Source organism: Peromyscus leucopus, chromosome 3 (assembly GCF_004664715.2).
Source record: "Peromyscus leucopus breed LL Stock chromosome 3, UCI_PerLeu_2.1, whole genome shotgun sequence".
NCBI classification, from domain to species: Eukaryota; Metazoa; Chordata; class Mammalia; order Rodentia; family Cricetidae; genus Peromyscus; species Peromyscus leucopus.
The window spans coordinates 4,922,634-4,943,674 of record NC_051065.1 but is presented as its reverse complement, the minus strand read 5'-3'; the positions used below and the strand labels follow the sequence as shown (position 1 = coordinate 4,943,674).

The 21,041-nt window shown below is 37.3% G+C and overlaps 1 protein-coding gene across 7 annotated transcripts in view; it reads left to right on the top strand.

Moving 5' to 3' along the window:
- Positions 1-21,041, top strand: part of Ptprz1 (protein tyrosine phosphatase receptor type Z1) — a 188,655-nt gene that overhangs the window by 88,212 nt on the left and 79,402 nt on the right. For all 7 annotated transcript variants that reach the window (XM_028872997.2, XM_028872995.2, XM_028872992.2 and 4 more), the window contains exons 3-8: positions 298-477; positions 2,806-2,957; positions 7,029-7,124; positions 7,589-7,655; positions 15,879-16,036; positions 16,179-16,329. In XM_028872997.2, coding sequence (XP_028728830.1) covers positions 298-477; positions 2,806-2,957; positions 7,029-7,124; positions 7,589-7,655; positions 15,879-16,036; positions 16,179-16,329 — 804 coding nt within the window. The remainder of the gene's footprint in view (positions 1-297; positions 478-2,805; positions 2,958-7,028; positions 7,125-7,588; positions 7,656-15,878; positions 16,037-16,178; positions 16,330-21,041) is intronic.

Genomic DNA, 21,041 nt, shown 5'->3' with positions numbered 1-21,041 from the left:
GCAAGCGTATGGGTGGGCCAATAGTTTGCATAATTGGGATTTTAGGAAATTCTATGTCAACACATCTTTTGGTGCAACTCCAGTCTACACCATACTCTCCTGTGATGTGGGAAATGATGAGGTATTTAAAATCCAGCCTCTAATCAAGGCGTAATTATTATATGATTTATTTTAAAGATATACCATTTTTCTATCATTCCAATATATTTTTATGTAATATATTATTTGATAATGTCAAATTTTAGTTTTTACTTGGTAATTTAAAAAACTAATTCCTTTACTCTTTCTTTTCCCTAGGAGCACTGAATCAAAAAAACTGGGGAAAGAAATATCCAATATGTAACAGCCCAAAGCAGTCTCCTATTAATATTGATGAGGATCTTACACAAGTCAATGTGAATCTTAAGAAACTGAAATTTCAGGGGTGGGAAAAAGCATCCTTGGAAAATACATTCATTCACAACACTGGGAAAACAGGTAATGTCCTTGTCTTTTGTCCTTTGACAAGTTTTCAGACAATGAATATTTTTAGATAAGATGCATTTCCTTTGACTAATATGCTAGGAACTGAAAAGAGGCTGATAGTAGAATAAGTGAAATGGAACAGAGAAAATTAGATATTTCCTCAAAATGAAAATTTTTTGAAAATTTGTACAGAAAAATGTAGTGAACAGTATCATCATGTCATGTTTTCTATTTGTGTAATGAGAGTGGTCTTGCCACTTGATGTGAAAAAGATAATGAAATTAGAGCTAGTGAAATTTTGTAACTCAGTACATACATAGCTAGACATTCAGTCAGTATTTCTGTATCTTGGACATTAGAGTTTGATCTTGGATGTTCAGCTTCCTGTTGTAATCAATATTTGAATATGAAGAGATAATCAATTATCATTAAATTAAGAAAACAAATTAATAACCCCTTTATCTGGGAAATTTAAAATTATAGTCCACCCTTAAGGAGGTACTTAGTAAGTACCTTTTGTAAGATTATCTTTTTTTCAAAACATGCAAATTGTAATTCCTTAAAATTCAAGAAAATTCTGGTAAACCATATATAGATATAATAATTTTCAAAATGTGATATGTTTTCCTTTTGTCTATTTTGTTTTGACATGAAACAGTTTGTCAGGGAGTTGAACAAATACAAATGTATGGGCTGGAGAGATGGCTCAGCCGTTAAAGGCTAGGCTCACAACCAAAAATACAAATGCAAATGTACATCTTTGCAAAAATTAGAAAATATTCAAAATTATAATAACATCTATTAGTGTGGTTTTATAATGAATAAATTTCTTCTGTATTTAATATTTAGATAATATAATTAATAAATATAATAATTTAACCTCACATTCTGTGAAAGTAAGGATTTTTCTCTATCAGTGCCTAACGTGATAGGCATTTAGTATTATTTGAATGAGTAAGTAAGAAAATGTTGGTATGTTACACTATAATTCAAAAAAATAAAAGTAAGTTGTTTTAAGTCTTGACAATTTAATACAATTTTTAATGACTGTTAAAAGCTGTGCTTTTAACATACAGTCTCTGCTTTATTCTTTTAGGGTGGAATGGTTAAGTACTTGTTCCTTGCAGTCACTCTATCAGTGGCCCTTCAAATGACAGTGTAAATCTTGGAGGAGGCCAAGGAGGCCACTTACCTTTTCTGTGACTCAGTTGCCTTATCTATAACAGAGATTACAGTGGTCTTTGCTCCCTAAGGTTATGTTAGGATCAAGTAGCTAAGAGGTATAAAACAGTTCATATCATACCAGGTACTTCATAATGATAGATGTTGACTGTCATTGTTTTCCTTATTGCTGTTATGCTCGGCATTCTTATTACCATATTCAGTGGAGGCTAGTATCACTAGCTGGTTAGCCAGTGGGTGTAATTTAATCACTGACGTCTGTACCAACTGTTTTCTGCTTAGTTGAACAATGACGACTTAAATTGGACTTAGGTCTACTTGAATCTGACTGAGAGACATCATAATCTTGCACTAGGCTCTTCAGAGAACCATTGTCCTTCAGATTATTTATAAAAATACAACCAGTCAGAGCTGGAGAGATGTTAAGAGCACAGGCTGCTCTTCCAAAGGTCCTGAGTTCAATTCCCAGCAACCACATGGTGGCTCACAACCATCTGCAATGAGATCTGGTGCCCTCTTCTGGCCTACAGGGATGTGTGCAGGCAGAACACTGTATACATAATAAATAAATAAATCTTTAAAAAAAATACAACCAGTAAAGTCTACTGTGGGTCTTGGGGATGTTTCAGGTTTTAATGATGGACACTTGAGGTTCACATGTGGAATGGCAAAGTCCTCTTATGTGAACGGGCTTCGCAGCTGCCTTGCCTAAGACAATGGGTAGAGCCATATGAGGTCTGAACTGAAAGCTGGGGTTAGATGGAAAAAAGAGAGGTAGGAAAGATGAGCGCTCTCCCGGGAAGACTTCCTGTGGTGCTCTCCTCTGTCTCCCTTACTATGTCCATCATTGTCATCAAGCATCTTGAGGCAGCAGAGCCTTGAAGAAATGGCAGTTTCAGTAGACCAGACAGACCAAACAGGCTGTCCTGTGGTGAGAGTCGGACAGTAGTCATGTCTTCAGTGTTTTTGATTTGTGGCAATAAGATTAATTAAGTATGTCAATATGAGGGCAAAGTTGAAATCCAAATAACTTTAAAACTCTTAAGTGTGTCAACTGAATTTTATCATGCATCTTAAGTAGAAGGAAATTCAGTAAAAATTCATAATTTTGGTTTTCAGAACTTAGATATAATATTTTGTTTGTTTTGTTTACTTTAGTGGAAATAAATCTCACTAATGACTACTATCTCAGTGGAGGACTTTCAGAAAAGCTATTCAAGGCAAGCAAAATAACTTTTCACTGGGGAAAATGCAATGTGTCATCTGAAGGCTCAGAGCACAGTTTGGAGGGGCAGAAGTTCCCACTTGAGGTAAGGGAATGATTTCAGGTTTATCGTCTACATCTTTGAGATTTTCTCTAGCACAGAATTTGACTTACTGTTTGGTTCAGAATTTAGAACATATAATTGTGTTTTGATGATTTGATCAATGCATTTTTTTCATTCCAGGACTGTAAACTCAGCGAGCATCTTCTGCTTTTTACTTCTAGATACCCCAGATCGCTCCTGACTAGCTTATCAATAATGCAGATGAGGAATTGAATGAATAAAGTAATAAAATAGGTGATATCATCAAAGTACAGCAGAATGCTTGCACTTAAGTCCTTTAATTAAAATGAGGAAAATCTTACATTTAAAACTAGAAAAGGGTTATGAGTATGATAAATGATGTTTATAAATAAACATTTTCATATGTCTCTAAAGTGATAAGATTCCTAGGAAGTAATTTGTTTTGTATTAAAAACTTTATTTTCAGTATTTTATGATTTGGATTGTAGCAACAATAATTATAAATATACCCCAATTTATGTGTAAAGATTTATTTATAATATTAAATATCGAAACAAAAAGCATGATTAAATACATGATGATGGAATATTAGACCTTGTAAAGATCCTGTTTTGAATGATATCCTTACCCAGAAAGTTTCATGCTGAGGCTGGGGAGATGGCTCAGCAGGTGGTTCCAGTCTCTTGTAGCAATACAGGAGAGGAGACAGCAGACTTCCCAGAAGCTCCTGGGCCAGCCACCTTGGATAAGTAATAGTGAACAACAGAGACCCAGCTTCAAAAGGGTAGATAGAAGACTCAACATCCAAGGCTGTCCTCTCACCTCTGAACCCACAACATAGCATGCCATCACACACACATACACATACTCACACACCACACACACACACACACACACACACACACACACACCACACACAAACAAACCACACACACACACACATACACATACTCACCACACACACACACACACACACACACACACACATCACATACACACAAACACACCACACACACATACATACACACACAAACACACCACACATACATATACACATACATACATACAAACACACCACACATACACACCACACACACACACAAACATACCACACACACACACACACACACACACACACACACTATATACTTCCCACTACAAAATGTTTTATATTATTAATGCATTAAAATAAGAATATAAAATGGCCTGATAAGCATTATTTTTCCAGCTTTGTAAAACATGAAAACTAATTACACAGATACTGGGTCAAATGGACCAGACTGTAGCCTTAATGACATAGTGTTGTACAATTATTTGATTTGCCTATTCTTCTATTCCTGTCTTATAAAACAGACCTACTAGTACCAGCTGTATGGAGTTAATTAAAAGAGGGAATATATTTATTTCTCTTTAAAAATCTTTCAAAGAAACCCTGAAAAGGTGAACAGCAGCATTCTTGTGCTAGTAGTATTTTAAATGCCTCTTATATTTGCTCCTTTAAAAATCCTCCATTACCTACAATGAAACTATTACTTTTATAATTCAAAATAGTTATTAGTAACAGAAACAAAACTAGGGAGAATTCTATCAAAGAACCAAAAGGGCTTTAAAAATGTAGATAAATACATTTATGAATTATAACCAGGAGGGGTTCCAGATTAACTATTCAGGAATAAAATCATATTTATTAAATGTTGTCAAGGAAATAAAAACCAACTATTTAAATACATAGCATCTCACTTCAAAGACTTAAGCTTTCATACAATGTTACCTACTTTTCAAATGACATTTTTTAAAAAAGCTATCCACAACAAAAACCACGAGCAATCAAAGTTAATACAAAAGAATGTATGCACTAAATCTTAAATAAATATTTTATTCCAAAGACTCTTTCAGAAGGGTTATTTGTTAGTCTGCTTGCTCTTTCTTTCCTGTGTTGCTTTTTACAGATCTTTTCCAGGCTGGAGAGGTAGTTCAGGGGTTAAGAATTGTGTATTGCTTTTGCAAAAGACCCAAGTTCAGTTCCCAGCACCCACAAGATGATTCACAAATGCCTGTAACTCCAGCTCCAGAAATCCAACTTCCCTTTAGGACCTCTGACAACAACTGCACTCACCTGCATATACTTCCATAGACCTTCACATAAGTACATCATTAAAAATAAAAATAAGTCAAGTCCAAAGAGTTGACTTAGTGGTTAAGAGCACTTGTTGTGCTTGCAGAGGACTGAGATTCACTTCCCAGCACCCATATGGTGGCTCAGAACCATCTATAACTCCAGTTCTAGGGGACCTAATGCCCTTTTCTGGCCTTCCTAGACACAAGACATACATATGGTGCATTGATAAATATGTAGGCAAAACACTCACACATAAAATAAAAATAAATACATATTTAAAGTAAGTAAATAAATCTTTAGGAGTGTTCCATGCAGTTGTGCAAGCAGGACCTCAAAGGAGCATCCTAGACCCCTTCCTTCTTCCCTTCCTTTCTTTCTTTCTCCTTCCTCCCTTCCTTACTTTCTTTCTTTCTTTCTTTTTTTTTTTTTTGTCTCACACATCCCATAACCAAGTCTTTTGAATTTGTTTTACAAATTATATGGGCTTTGGGAAGCAGATTCAATTTCTGTGATCCACTGGTATCACAGAAAATGACTTTCAATTTCCCATACTTATGTTTTGTGGACACCTTTATGGAAGAAACCCCTCCACATCCCTTCTGATTTCAACTTGCTCAAACCTATTTGACCTTCAGATGCCAACTGAGATACCCTCTCTGAAAAGGCATTGGTGGCACATCATAGCCACTACCATCCTGCTGGACATGTGCTTCTCCACTCACAATCCTTGAATGTTCTCAGAGGTTCTACCTTTATATAAGAGGATCCCTGCAGATATCACACAGGGAAGGAACCACCCATAGAGAAAAGAATGAAAACCCAATGCAGATTGACTTTATCAACCTGGATCAGACTTCAGGAAGTCTAATATCAGCTGGTTTATTCCCAACGTATTTAAGTCCAGTACAATTTTTAAAAATGTGTCCTCATGTAATAGAGTCCCTGTTGCACAAAGAAACATAACTACATTGAAACTCATCTCAGAGTACATGTAATTTCTTCCAAGAAGATGGGTTCTAGAAATAGGCTACCTGTGGTAGCTTAAGGGCCTAAGGGTTTGGCTTGTTCTTGGTCATACAGATTGCTTAAAGGTTATTTGGGCTATTAGCCAGCTCTGGTCCTGGTTGTGGGAGCTTGGGGGAGCCTCTGGTTATGAGGGTCATTTAGATTACTAGCTCCCTCCAGTCCTAGGTATAGGAGCTTGATATGGTTTGGCCCAACAGATAACACTGATCACCAGACTGTTAATCATATCTAATTCTCAGCTTTCTGGATAGAAAAACAGGTTTTTCATCTTTCCCATTAGAGAGACTCCTGCGTGCTTAACATTCCTGATTTCTCTGGAGATCTATGGGCACAAGACCTTAATCCTATGCTCCCAACTTTTATATAACTAAGTTATCTGGATTTAAGCCCATGAGCAAAGAATACATTAAAAGCTTTAATACAGCCTGTCATGGCCCACCATTTAGACTGGAGTAGACACTCACAAGGGCATAGACACTTCACAGCAGGAGAAGTTACAATAGGAAGCTTAAAACATTTGGCATTTTTAGATACAAGTAGAGTCCTTTAGAATTTCCGTGTAAGAGCAGTAAATACACCAAGCTAATACCCAACATTCTAACAATGGGCCATCAAGAAAGGAATGTTCATTCAAGCAAAATAGCTAAGAGCCTTTGCGTTTACTGATTGCTTAGTGAATTATTGCTGTAATATGTATTGCTATTCCCTGGGTAGTACATTCCGTCCTAGGGAAGTCTGTATTTCCTTCTATGTTCAAGGTTACAAATGATAGCAAACTTACTTAATATAAGTGTAATTGAGAAATTATTTGGGAAACACAGAGAATCTAGAACTGTATAGTCTGTAGAATTTTCCATAGAATTTACTGACTCGGTCATCTTCTCTGTTATGTCTCTGTTGGCTTTTGTGTAGTACTTCTAACAAAACTGTCATCGTTATGTTTACAGATGCAGGTCTACTGCTTTGATGCGGATCGATTTTCAAGTTTTGAAGAAGCAGTGAAAGGAAAGGGGAGACTAAGGGCTTTATCTGTTTTATTTGAGGTAATTATTCTACATAAGTTTACAGCTAATCTTTTAAATCATAGAACTGTCAGGAGTAAATGTTAATATAAATGCAAGTCAAAGGCATCACCGCCATAATGATCATTGGTAGTCATTTCCAGGAAGGGCTAGCCCTGGCTGGTTGGGCTAAAAGAGTACCCACTCATTAACTGAATAGGTTTCTTTCTGCTGAAGTAGACATTTTAAGTGTACACATTTGCTCATCTGTCCATGAAGATTATCCCAACTCAGTAGCAGTAACTAAATCAAAACATTTTTCACTTTACTTTTCATAGCAGGAAATGTAAAGTTACCTGATTTTTATGTTTTGTTTTTACCTTGCTATTAGAAAAAAGGTGTGTGTCTGTGTTTGGAACATACTCTTCTTTATACTTAAATTGGAATTTATTGTTGAACAGTTAATTGTTGGATCCTGTTTTTATGATGCCATTCTTCTTTAACAGGTTGGAATTGAAGAAAATTTGGATTTCAAAACTATTATTGATGGGATTGAGAGTGTTAGTCGTTTTGGTAAGCTGTTGAGCTAAGATGTGAATACCTACCAGCATTTGCAGTGTGACAAAAATCCCTTGTGAAAGATGGGAAGGGCGGGGTCTTTCTCCCCATGCTTGACTGCTTTATGTAGTTCTCACTACGTAAAGAACCATTGATCACAGATTTTTGTGTCATAAAAACTCTGAGAGCTTGGACATGGTTGCACATGCCTTTAATTCCAGCACTTAGGAGTCAAAGGTAGGTAGATCTCTCTGAGTTTGAGGCTGTCTTTGACTCTAAAGCAAGTTCCAGGGCAGCCAGCTAGGGCTACACTGAGAGGCCCTGTCTCAAATAAGTAAATTCTTAATTGGGTAATTAAAAGTTTAATTATATGCTATCAATGTAAAAAGAAGTCTGACGTTGTCTAAATTCCTTCCTAAAAATAATCTGATTGTGCTATGCTTTTAAAACCTTCACCTATACTGCTTCTGTATTGTACATCCCCCTAAAGACTATATGAAACTAATTAATTAAGCAATTGTTTTGTAATTAATTAATTCTGTTGATTAATTCTACAAATTAATTAGTAATTAAGCTAAATAATTTTTCAAATATCAAAAAATTTATTCAAGTGGACATCTATTCCCTGATTGTTTTCTTGGTGGATGAATATTTTAAAAAAGTAAGATATTTGCAAGAAGTTACATGTTTGTAGCTTGAGTTTTTCGCCTTGCCTACAGTCAGGACAAATCTCTGCCACCCACCAGTCCCACAGCCGCTCAGACCCAACCAAATATACACAGAGACTTATATTGCTTTCAAACTGTATGGCCGTGGCAGGCTTCTTGCTAACTATTCCTATATCTTAAATTAATTCATTTCCATAAATCTATATCTTGCCATTCCATATATCTATACCTTGCCACGTGGCTTGTGGCTTATCGACGTCTTCACAGGCTGCTGGTCATGGCGGCGGCTGCAGTGTCTCTGGTCATGGCGGCGGCTGCAGCAGCGTCTCTTTCTGCCTTTGTCCTTTTATTTCTCCTCTCTGCTAGTCCCGCCTATCTTTCCTGCCTAGCCACGGCCGATCAGGTTTTATTTATTAACCAATCAGAACAACTTGACATACAGACCATCCCCCAGCACAGCCAAGTGCAGACCATCTCAAACACCTGCACTCAGGCCCATGGTCCTAATCATCCTCTATACGGACCTGCTGGGTAACGCCACAAAGAACCCAAGAAGGGCTCCCACAGGACATACAAATCATCCCACAGCACATGTTTACATAGAACAGGATAGAATGTGCTATCTTTTTATTGTTCTGTCTGATAGGTACCTTGTGGATCTTGTCATCTGTCACAGCAAATGCTTTGAAAACATTGGTGACAAGCCCAAAACCTGTGCCCACACAAACAATGTTAGTGCTCCCCTGGTTGTCATAAAATGAAAATTATTCCTCCCTGAAAAAGCCAGAAACAAGGCTCACATAGTCCCCTTTTTTTGAAAGCAGAGACACAACCTAGTATTGATTCATCCTCGCCACTTACATTTGAGGATCAGAATTGACTGAACTTTTCAGAAGTCAGGAATGTGTGGACTCCTGCAGAGGGGAAGCCTGTTTCACCCCTTCGCCTATAACCAAAAGCAAGATCCAGCTGACTGCCCCCTCAGTCCACCTGGAAGCAAAATTCAACACTGAATACTATAAGCCACACTTGATGTTCCTTCTGTAAGTCAGAAAATAGACTCCAATTGAAGGAAGGGAACTAGGTTGGATTTCAACACATCCTTAAAGGTGTAGAAAATGTGAACCTGGATTGTTTCTGTTTTGCATCAGCTATGGGACAAGAGAACCAGACCATGAATTCTAACTTGTAAAGTTATAAAAGCTTCTCCATTTTCTTTTGGAGTCTAAACCATCCCCTAGAGTCCTGTAAACTAAGGACTTCTCAGTTTGGTCTGCTAAGCTATTATTATAGGGAATCTTAAAGACTGAAATAGTTCTTACTCTTAGGCAAAGAGGATCTTGGAATGCTGAATGACTTCCAAATCCTGATTCATGCTCTCTGTGTAAGGAGAGTTGTAAACAATGAAATACCACAAACATCATTCAGAATATCAAATCTGCTTCCTATAACATGGCTATTTGCTCATCTCCTACATTTCTCCCTCAAAGACAAACTTCATTTCACTGTGAGAACCCATTCTTTCGTATCTTCCTCTCACCATAACTATTTTATGTGAGACATTGTTGTATCTGTAGACTGAGGAGAGAGGTGATGACTTTGCAGTGAACCAAAGATAAAATATTAATACCCTTCAAGCAGAGCAGACAGAGGAGAGAAGTATTAGTGAGTATTTCCAGCAGCAAAGAAGGGAAACTTACAGGTAATATAATCAGTGGTTCTCAAATGAAAGGTCTCATCAGAACTACTTACACTGCTTGCTCATTGCAGACTAGACCCAAGCCTCTGCATACTGAAAACTCCTCACACGCAGTTTAGAGGTGACCACTTAAATGTCCTTGTTGTGAGTAACAACTGGCTTTAGGTCCCCGGCCGCAATCCCCTACTGTTTGGCTGTATTGTAGTCCTCAGTTACCTATCTCTCTGCCTCATCATTTCTCCTCTCATTGTCAACCTAGCCATGGAAAGATCTAGCAAGTTGCTTGGTTAATCCTCTGCGTTTGAGAGGTTGATTATTGAGATGAATGCCTGAGCACCTTGGAGTGCTGCTGGTGTGATTCTCTCTTATGCAGTTATTTAGATGAAATTCGTGGTTATTTTCCAAGTCACAAAATATCACCATAGTCCAGTTTTCTCAGTATATGGTGGCATGATTGAAAGGTGGATCCATAATTGAAAAGTCTATGTGATATCTAGGACAGAATTTTAGGACAAACATGCAAATACCATCTGTAACAAACAGCATGAACTTTTAGCCCCTCATCAAGGAAATATGCCTGCTAAGGTTCAGAAAAGGCAGACCAGATTCTGTATTAAGGAGAAAAAATAAGACTTGTCTTTCTTCTTAACCTTCTTTACCTTTAATTTTCTCCATGTTCCAGGAAATTCTGTGATCCACATATCCACAGAGGTCTCGAACCTTTGTCCTCTCTGCCCTGCCTCTACATCTTATGAAATCAGTTCATCTTCTCCTGGGTAGCAGGGCATCAATTTCCACCTCTTTATTTAATTAGTATATTGTCATAAGACACATGTAAAAGAAATTTTATCTTTAGTAGAAAATAAAAACAATTTTATTCCATTTATGGTTCAAGAGAAGATTATTTAATCACAAAAAAATTCAAGCCTTTAAAACAGGAATCTGAAACTGGGAAATATCCACAGATTAACAGGAAATACTCAGATCATATCCTGAGAACTTGAGTTGGAATCTGAACTCTGATAATCATTTTTTTTTCATTTTTGAGAGTATAATTTAATTACATTTCTCCCTCCTTTTCCTCCCTCTGAACCCTTCCAAATACCCCTACCCAGTCTCTGTCAAATACATGGCCTCTTTTCCCACTGGTTGTTATTGCATGCGTATATGTACATGCACAAACATATATATTATCCTAAATATAACCACACAACCCACTCGGTCCATATAATGCGGCATATAGGTGTGCTTTCGGGCTGAGTGCTGGCCCAGGCCAACCAGCCAGTGTGCTTGCCCACCGCTCCTGCTCACAGCTTTCCTTAGTTACCCATAGTGCTTTGGCTGGGGTTGAGGGCTCATGGGCTTTTCCCAGTCGTAGTTTGGCACTGAACTCTAACAACTTCACCTCGATACTGGACATATCTAGACATCAATAGTCCATGAAGCCAAACAAAATGTGAACTCCCAATGAATTAAGATTTTATTTGATCCAGGAGAAATGGAATTCAGTCAAATAGTGTTCTATTTGTAAGATTTAGCCTTTACCTCAATCTGTAGTCAATTAGTTCTAATTTTATTAATAATACCCATGAAAAATGTTATCAGAAAGGTGAAAAATCTTGAAAACACTTCCTTATACCTGGGTTTTAACCTTGACTACGTGTCTGCATCATCTGGGGATAGATTTAAAAATACTGTGGCCAGGTCCCACTCCTAGAAGTTTTATTTCCAATGATGGGAAGTCTGCTATTTTAAAACTCCTTAGGCTCTTCTAAAAAGGTGCTATCTTACACAGACTAAATTGGCTTCAAGAACTACTGTGAAATAAACCTAAAGCTCCTGGACAGGGCAGAAGACATGCACTGGACTAGGGATTGAAAAAGATGAGGAAACGCAAGAGGCAGATCTAGCTAGCCAGCAAATTGCTGCCTATATGAGGAAGGGCAGTCCAGAAAGAGCTGGATGGCCAAGGTGGTACTGCTGACAAGCACTGTTGGAAAGATGCAAAATAAAATGTACACCTCACTGTATAGGAATCTTCTAATCTCTATGCAAGTTCATGTGCAAGAATACACATACACAAATAAATATAAGAACAGCCTGTATATAAATTTAAATATGTATATGTATAGTATATTAAAAAATAACAATTTCCATTCCTTGAGTTGCTCTTTTACTATTTTAATAATGATTTTTTTAAGCATTTTTGAAACAGGGCCTCATGAAGCCCAGGCTGACTTCAGACTCTTTGTGCCATATTGGGTGACTTCGGCCTTCTGATCCTCTTGACTCTGCCTCCTTAGTGCTAGGATTAATCACAAGCATGCAGTACCCAACTGGCTTTATTTGGTGTTTGCGATAAAATCTAGGGCCTCACGTGTTCTAGGCAAGCACTCTAACAAGGAACTACATGCTCATCCCTAAACAGTACCCTTTAATTTTTTTTTTTTGAGGCAGGGTTTCTCTTTTTAATATTCTTGATCATGGCATCCTTAAATTTTGTATCATTTCTCCTTTCACTAGTAACTGAGAGCAGAAATTTCAAACTACCTATGTGAAGATAATTTCCCATGTTTTCTTCTAAAAGTGAAGACACTTTTAAGTCTATAATGCATCCATAATTGGTTAGTAATTGTAATCTAAATCAGAGAGTTAAAGGTGAGGGCGTAGCTTAGTGACTGGGTGCAAACTAGGCATGCAGGAAGTACTGTGTTCAGTCCTTAGCACCAATAAACAAATGAACAAATGAATGAATGAATGAATGAATGAATGAAGCAATAGGTAGTTGAAATTCACTTGTTTCCTCAAGGATCATTGATACAGTACTTCTTATTGAAAAAATTCATTAATTCTACACTACCTACTACTATTTCAGCTATAAATCAAGGAATCATAGATGTGTGGGTCTCCATGCACTTTTATCCTTTTATCTGTATCTACAAATTGTGTTCATCATGGTTTCCACAACCATATCTGATCAGCAGGCCTTCCTACCTGACAATGACATTCCTCCAGCTTGTTAGTATTCAAGATTATTTGATTTATAGACTGTATTTCATTTAAACTTTACAATCAGCATTTCAGTTAACAGGTAAACAACATAGGTTGTGGAGCATACCTTTAGTCCCAGGACTGGTCTATATAGTGAGTTTCAGGACAGTCAGAGCTACATAGTGAGACACTGTCTTAAATAAATAAACAACAACAACAAAGACACACAATCACACACACACACACACACACTTTTGAGATTTTTGATTAAGGGTTTATTGAACCTCTAAGTCAGTTTGAGGAAAATCAGATCCTACCTCAATATTGAATTTTCAAACCCAGGACATGAAAACCTTTTTCAAAAGGATTTTTTTCATGGAGCATGAATGTATTACTATGTAGATATTTCACACAGCATCAGCAAATCTACTTGTACTTCATATTTGCTGCTATTTTAACCGTGTTGCTTTTGCACTTGATTGCTTCTGGGAAAGGGAAAGTCAGTTTTCTTCAGTGGAGTGACGCTGGGTGTATCTGCCACACTCCAGGGCAGGCACCATGCTCAGGAGTAGTTGGCCAACACAAACAGACCTCAATGTTATTTGTTTGTTTGTACTTTTTGTTGTTTTTGTTTGGTTTGGGGTTCAGTTGCTTTTTAAGAGAGAGAAAGGTCATGAAGTTGAATTTGTAGTTGGGAGGGAGGAAGAGTCTGGGAGGAGTTGGAGGACAGGAGGTAAAGAATAGGATCAAAATATATTGTATGAAAAATCTAAAGAAAAGGAATAGAGGGAAGAACTCGTGTTACAGAAAAATTAATTTTTTGTTGTTTGAAACTGATGTAGAAATACAATACATTTTAATTTATTCTTGTGTTGGTATTGTGCACAGTGACTTTGCTAGATTCATTTATTAAACTGGATAGTCTTTTAAAATACTTCTCAATATACATGTTTAACTCAATTCTATTTTGAAGCATGCAAATTGCAGTATATGGTAAAAGTAATACTAAATTTAAATGAGAAACGAAATAAAACACTTCAAACACATTCAATCGGTTCTACATTGTCTATAAACATAGTAAGTGCTCTTCACCTGTGCATAAGCTTGCTTAATTCCCTGCCTTACAAACTCTTATCGGTATAATTTTGTTTGTGCCTTTAATTCTTCTCCTTTTTTTTTTTTACCTTTTAAAGAATTTCTTAAAAGACAAGTGTTTATTCAGAATACAAGGCATGTTTAATCCATAATCATAACATTTATCCTTTCCAGAAAACTTGAGATCTTTACAACTGAATTTTTCGTTATCTGTAGTTAATAGTATTTTGTTGTGCTTCTGTACATACCCAACTTTCTTAAACATGGAAATGTCCTAGTACATGAGGGCAGTGCATCAAAGAAAGAAAGGAGCATCAGTTGGTATTGATTTCGAAATTACAAAGAATCCAAAATCCAAAGAATGCTGGCTAGAACATATTTTGGCTTTCTTATTCTCCATTTTTTTCTCCCACAATAATTAATCACCTAATTACTTTTCCAAAAGTTTCCTGAGTCTTCTGATTTCTTAAAAAAAATATTTTTCAGAGTGAGTGCTCCACAGATCTTTTTTGCAATTGCTGTAGGAATGGTAGCCAGTTTGAACACTCTTTAGAAAGTTCCCTTTAAAAAGAAGTTTTTAATCAAAATAAAATTACATCACTTTCCTTTCTCCCTTTTCTTCCCCATCCCATATCCCCCCAACTCTCAACTTGATAACCTCTTTTTCCTTGAATATTGCTGTTGCATATACGCACATATGTATGTATGTGTGTGTGTACATATGTTTGTGTATGCACAGATGTATATAAATCCAACCTGCTGAGTATGCTTTTGTTGTTTTTGTGTCTATTGCTTTCAGGGGTGACTACTCTTCATTGGACAACTAATAAGGGGGCTAAACCCAGGGAGAGGTTAGTTTTCTCCCCCATCCATCATTGGTTGCCTGTGCTTCTAGAGCTGGGACCCTATGAAATTTTCCCCCCTTCATGTTAACATATCCACGGGCACTGTCATTGGTACAGCGTTGTTTGTGCAGCCATTTCTAGGAAAGACTGTTTCACACCCGACTTCCTGGTGTTCTGGCTCGTAAAATCTTTCTGCCTTCTCATCTGTAATGTTCCCTGAGCCACCGATGCACAACCATGTGCTGTTTGCAAATTGTGATGATATCAATTCCTATAAATCCTAACAGTTTTTCTCTCTGCTCCTTCTTTCTTTTTTTTTTTTCTAAGAGCATCTCCCTAAGTAACCCAGGCAGGCCTCCAGCTCCTGATCCTCCTCAGCCTCTCGGATGCTGGGCTCAAGCCGAGTGCCAACTCACTCAGCACAGCTTTGTTCTTTTCCTTCATGGTTAATATCAAACAAAAGTGATGACTTGAGGCACCCTTGTCTTGTTCTTGATTTCTAGGGGAAGCTTTCAATGTGTCACCCTTAAACCAATGCTCCCTATAGGCTTTTGACAATTATCTACAACAGGTTAGGCCTTCGTTTTTTTGTATTCCATGAACTAGAATGATTGTTTTTCAAAATATGTAGATGAAATCTATTGAGATAATCATAGATTTTTTTATCTTTTTAAATGAAATGTTTTACATAAAATAGTGACATTTTAAGGCAACTTGTGGTATGCTCAATATATTATGTGTACGTACATACACACACACACACACACACATATATATATATATATATATATATATATATATATATATATATATCACCTACTCTTAAAACTTCTCTTTCCACTAGGTATAGGAGTAAGAGTGAGTTTTTGTTTCACAGCAGATTTGATAAGTAAGCTCCAGTGTTGTGAGTCCAGCTGAGATATGTATTATTCCTCCATAGGGAAGCAAGCTGCCTTAGATCCGTTCATCCTGCAGAACCTTCTGCCAAACTCCACTGACAAGTATTACATTTACAACGGCTCACTGACATCTCCTCCCTGCACAGACACCGTTGAATGGATTGTTTTTAAGGATACAGTTAGCATTTCCGAAAGCCAGGTAATCCCGGAGGTTCACATAATGAAGTAATTTGAAACTATTGTAAAAGCATTATGTTGTAGCCTTGCTGCAGAGTATCACTTTAAAGCATTTGCTGAGGCTTTTGAAGCAGACATGTTAAATGACTTGGTCTTCTTTCCAGCTGGCTGTATTTTGTGAAGTTCTCACAATGCAACAGTCTGGCTATGTCATGTTGATGGATTACTTACAAAACAATTTCCGAGAACAACAGTACAAGTTTTCCAGGCAGGTGTTTTCCTCATACACTGGAAAAGAAGAGATTCATGAGGCAGGTATGTACTAAAATATCCTTTTTCTGTGCTCCTCACAGACTCGGCGTACATGGTTAATTTGGTGTGGTGGAAAACACACAAGACCTACAGTTTTTGAAAGCTTTAAATTAACTTTTGTAGCTTTAGGCGAGCAATTTAGCTTCCCTAAATTGTGGTTCCCACATCTACAAATGAGAATTTGAAAAATCCATTCTTCCTCTATGAATTTTTTACAGGTGAGAAAAATAAGATGTGGTAAATGGAAGCCAGCTTTCCACATTACAACAATAATGCAAAAATCACGGACGTGTTCCAATTTTCACTTTACAGCATCTGTAGGTCTAAAAGCTATAAGAGAGAGGAATAAGAAGCTGAAGTGGTCAGATCTTGGGGTGTCATGTCTGGTAGGCATCATCAGGGGCTTGAGCTGGAGACAGTGACAAGAACTGAACCTCAACATTAGATTATGGTACACACACTTGTGTTGCTAGCTCCAAGAGAAAAAAAAAAATCAGGCACCTCATAGGTATTGAAAACATTATACTGAATTACTGTTAATAAACAAAAATGTCCTCAGTTTCTTCCTTTGGAGGAAACTAAGTTTGTCTTTGTCATAATCAATCAGTAGGAGGGGAAAGGTGGGTGTCTGGGTTCCCTGCGTATGTTCGGTGCCTTTTGTGGCTGACAGAGCAGAAAGCCATTACAAATGTCCAGAGGACACAATCAGAGGCATCTCTGACTTGTTCCTTTCTGTTTATACAAGTGTAGTAATCCATGAAGAAATAGTTGGAGTAGCCCTCATTTGGGGAAATTAGGACTTTCCAAACTAGATTCTCTTTGATCTCAGCCCTGCACTTAATGTTCTGTCGTGAATAATATTAATTTAATATCAATTTATTTTTTAAATTGATAATCAATATTCATAATTTTATTGTTTTAATGTAATATTTAGAAGTATTTGCTATCCAACCCCCCCAAAAAAACCCATGACAACAGTGTTGAATAACTGTATCTAGTGTGACATTAGCATTCAAATTAAAATTGCCCAAAGTGATAAAATTCAGTAATATTTCTGCAAGCCATACCAACTACTTTTATAGTTTTTATAGTGAATAATATGTTATTGACCAGAAAAATAAAAATGAATTTGAATCATCTCCTTTTCCAAAATACAGTAGATTAGACAACAAATTAAAAATATGATTGCTTTTTCCATTATACTTTAAATCACATTTTATTAAAACTCTGGATGGATCCTCAATTCTTTTTTTTTCTTTTTTTCTTTTTTTTTTTTTTTTTTTTTTTTTTTTTTTTTTTTTTTTTTTTTTTTTTTTTTTTTTGGTTTTTCGAGACAGGGTTTCTCTGTGTAGCTTTGTGCCTTTCCTGGAACTCACTTGGTAGCCCAGGCTGGCCTCAAACTCACAGAGATCCACCTGCCTCTGCCTCCCGAGTGCTGGGATTAAAGGCATGCACCACCACCGCCCCGGCAGGATCCTCAATTCTTTATGAATAAGATCAGAGTCTGTCATGTAATGTAAGACATGTTTCATGCTCACTTACTCTAATACTAATCCGTGTTCAGCAAGGTTTCTTCTCTCTAAACTCGATGAGTTCTCCCACCACCCCCACCCCGTGTCTTCACACTTGCCTACACCTTGTTCTCTGAAACTCAAGCAAGATATTCCTCTACCCAAAGATCATCTCTTACGGGACGCTTATCCCACACTGTCTGAATCTGGCCCATGCATAGGACTACTCTCAGGTATGTTCATCTGGACTCCATACAGTGTACCCAAATCGATGTTTCCTAGTAATCACCAGACTATAGCAATTGCCTATATGCATGGCTGTTACATTGCCCTCTAAGCCCATGATGGCAGTAACGACATCTATTATCTCTATATATTTCTGAGCTAAACCAAACTTCAATTCACTGCACATCCAAAAGAGTAAACTTCCATATAAGAAAAGCATGATGGTGCTTGACAGATACACTCTGCACTGTTCAATGTGTAACCCACATGTAGCTCTGAATTAGCGTAGGACAATATAGTTTTCATCAGTAAGTTAAAGGCTTAACTTAGTAGTAATGACAATAAGCAATAATAGCTACCAACTGTTGTGTAACGCTACCTTACCTTGAACCAAAGAGAGTTATCCTTAAGCCTCACATCAGCCAGTTCATGATGCTGGCCAACATTTTCATGGTTACAGTTTGGGAAGCTGACACTGAATGATTTGTCCAAATTTACACAGCTAGAAAGGGGTGGTGTCAGTATTTGGACTCAGGTGTCTCTGGCTTTAAAGCCATTCAAAGCTTTTTCTACTCTGCGTAATACCTTGAAAGGAATATATATATATATATATATATATATATATATATATATATATATATAATTTTTTTTAATTAAAAACATGAAACTTTAAAAAGCCTTTAAAATTGCCTTTGGGGGTTTTGTTTATTCTAAGGTCGAACAAAAACGCTACAATCTCTATACACTCTTTGATGTTCTTAGTTACAGTAAGTACGTGAAGAGACTGTCAAGGAAGGCAGGCAGGTCTCCCATGGCACGTAAGGGCATCAATCTTACTCCTCTCCTCTGTGCGTGTACATTGTCACACTATCCCACAGCTCTGTGGTGGCCTTGTTATGGCTGTCAGAGTAATAATTATCGCATATTTGTAACTTTGTTCTAAAATAATTAAAATAGCAGAAATCATTAGGAAAGGGAGCTATTGGAAATAGATTTATTTATTTAACTTAGAGGGAGCTACAGATGCAAATTTTTAAATAAATGAATTCCATCATCAAAAACATACGTCCACGGGCTCTTTGGGCAGTGTATTTGTTCATAGGTACACTTATCCCAAGATTCCTCATGAACAGCCAAGGTAGCATTTCACACAGACATCTTGCAGTTTGGACAATTGCTTAGAGAGAGTTACTGCTTTCCATTGGTACCCTTTCGAGGCCAATACTAACTTACTATAGGTTTGTGTCTTTGGGACCCAGGCTCCAGCCCTCTGGTCATTTGACCTTTCCCTTTTCCTGTGTCCCTGGCAGAGTCTTGGCTGCTCCCTTCATACCACTGTAGTTCTCCAATTCTTCTCAGTGGAAGAATTGCCCTGACCCAGGTCCTGGAGATCATCCTACCCATCCCATCCCCACCCTTTGCAGTGTTACCCACTCCCACACCCAGTACCACACCCACTCCCATCCCCACCCTTTGCAGTGTTACCCACTCCCACACCCAGTACCACACCCACTCCCATCCCCACCCTTTGCAGTGTCCACTCCCACACCCAGTACCACACTCACTCCCATACCCATCCTTTGCAGTGTTACCCACTCCCACACCCACTCCCACACCCACCCGTTAGAGTGTTACACCCACTCCCATCCCCACCCTTTGCAGTGTTACCCACTCCCACACCCACTCCCATCCTCACTCCCACACCCATCCTTTGGAGTGTTACCCACTTATAGGGCCTTTATTTATCAAGAAGCCATAGGAGTGAAAGAACACCTTTTTTTGTCATTTTTTTCTCTTTGATTACATAGAATTTAATTTTAAAGCTTCAGTTTATAAAAAAGTAATGTGATTTTGAAGTTGCAATGAAATCTGTCTATTAGCAGATTCCAGTTCTGTCTGTTGTATTTGTTTCATCTAGGCAGTTAATATTCAGTCAGATATTGTTTATATTTAATATGAGGCATTATCAACAATTAATAATCCGTCTGTCTTACTCGACATGCCTTTTTTTCCCATCCCTGAAAGTATCCCTTTCTGCTGAACTGTCCTGGTCCTTTGCCTGCAGTGACGCTATTTTTCATTGCCTTGCTTCAGAGCTAGCCATTCATCTGCCTCACTTTCTTGGTAGATTTCTCCCTTAAGCATCTCACTGTGACCTGTAGCATGGAATAAAGCACAGTCCCTGTCCAGTAGGCACAGCCAACTCATCTATTGATAAATGAGGAACACAAAAATTAGTTAAAGAATACATTAAGTTCTCTTGTTTCTTAGCCTTTGGGGCTACAAAGAACATGTGATATTGGCACCAGGCACCAAAGGAATGGGTAGCTTTAGACTCCCAGACAGGTCAAAGCCAAGTTCTTCTTTATTTGATGTTCTTTGAAATTTTTTAAATGCTCAAAGTCTTCAAAAGAATGCATGGCATACAGTTCAGATGCTCGATTAAAGACAGCTTCAAGGAAAGATTCTAATTTTAAAAACAATATCTGTGTCACAATAAAATTAAGAAGTCATTTCCTCAGTGACTGAGAAAAAGAACCGACTGACTTTCCTTATTTGAACTCTGTCACTATTCAGGTAAAACTATTATTATATTTGACAATGATGTATATTTAGCATATAATGATAATTATACAGTGATCTTACAGGTTCCCACTGTAGAATATTTTGCATTTGCTGAACTTATTATAAAATCTGAGCTGCTTGCTCTCTGTTTGCAGTTGAGAAGGGAGACTTGTGTTTGGAATTTGAACATTTGTTTATGAGCAGAAACAATTCTTTTTCTATAATGATGGTTTGTATTTCAGGAAGCATTTATTGTTATTTCATTTGTTATGCAGATCCTTGTGATGGTTATTTTGATAATAATGCATTATCTCCCTTCTTTTTGGAACTACATTTGACAACAATTGAGGATAGAATTCGGGTTTTAATTTTTATCAAATTTAGTCTGAAAATAAGGTACTACATTGGTTCTAC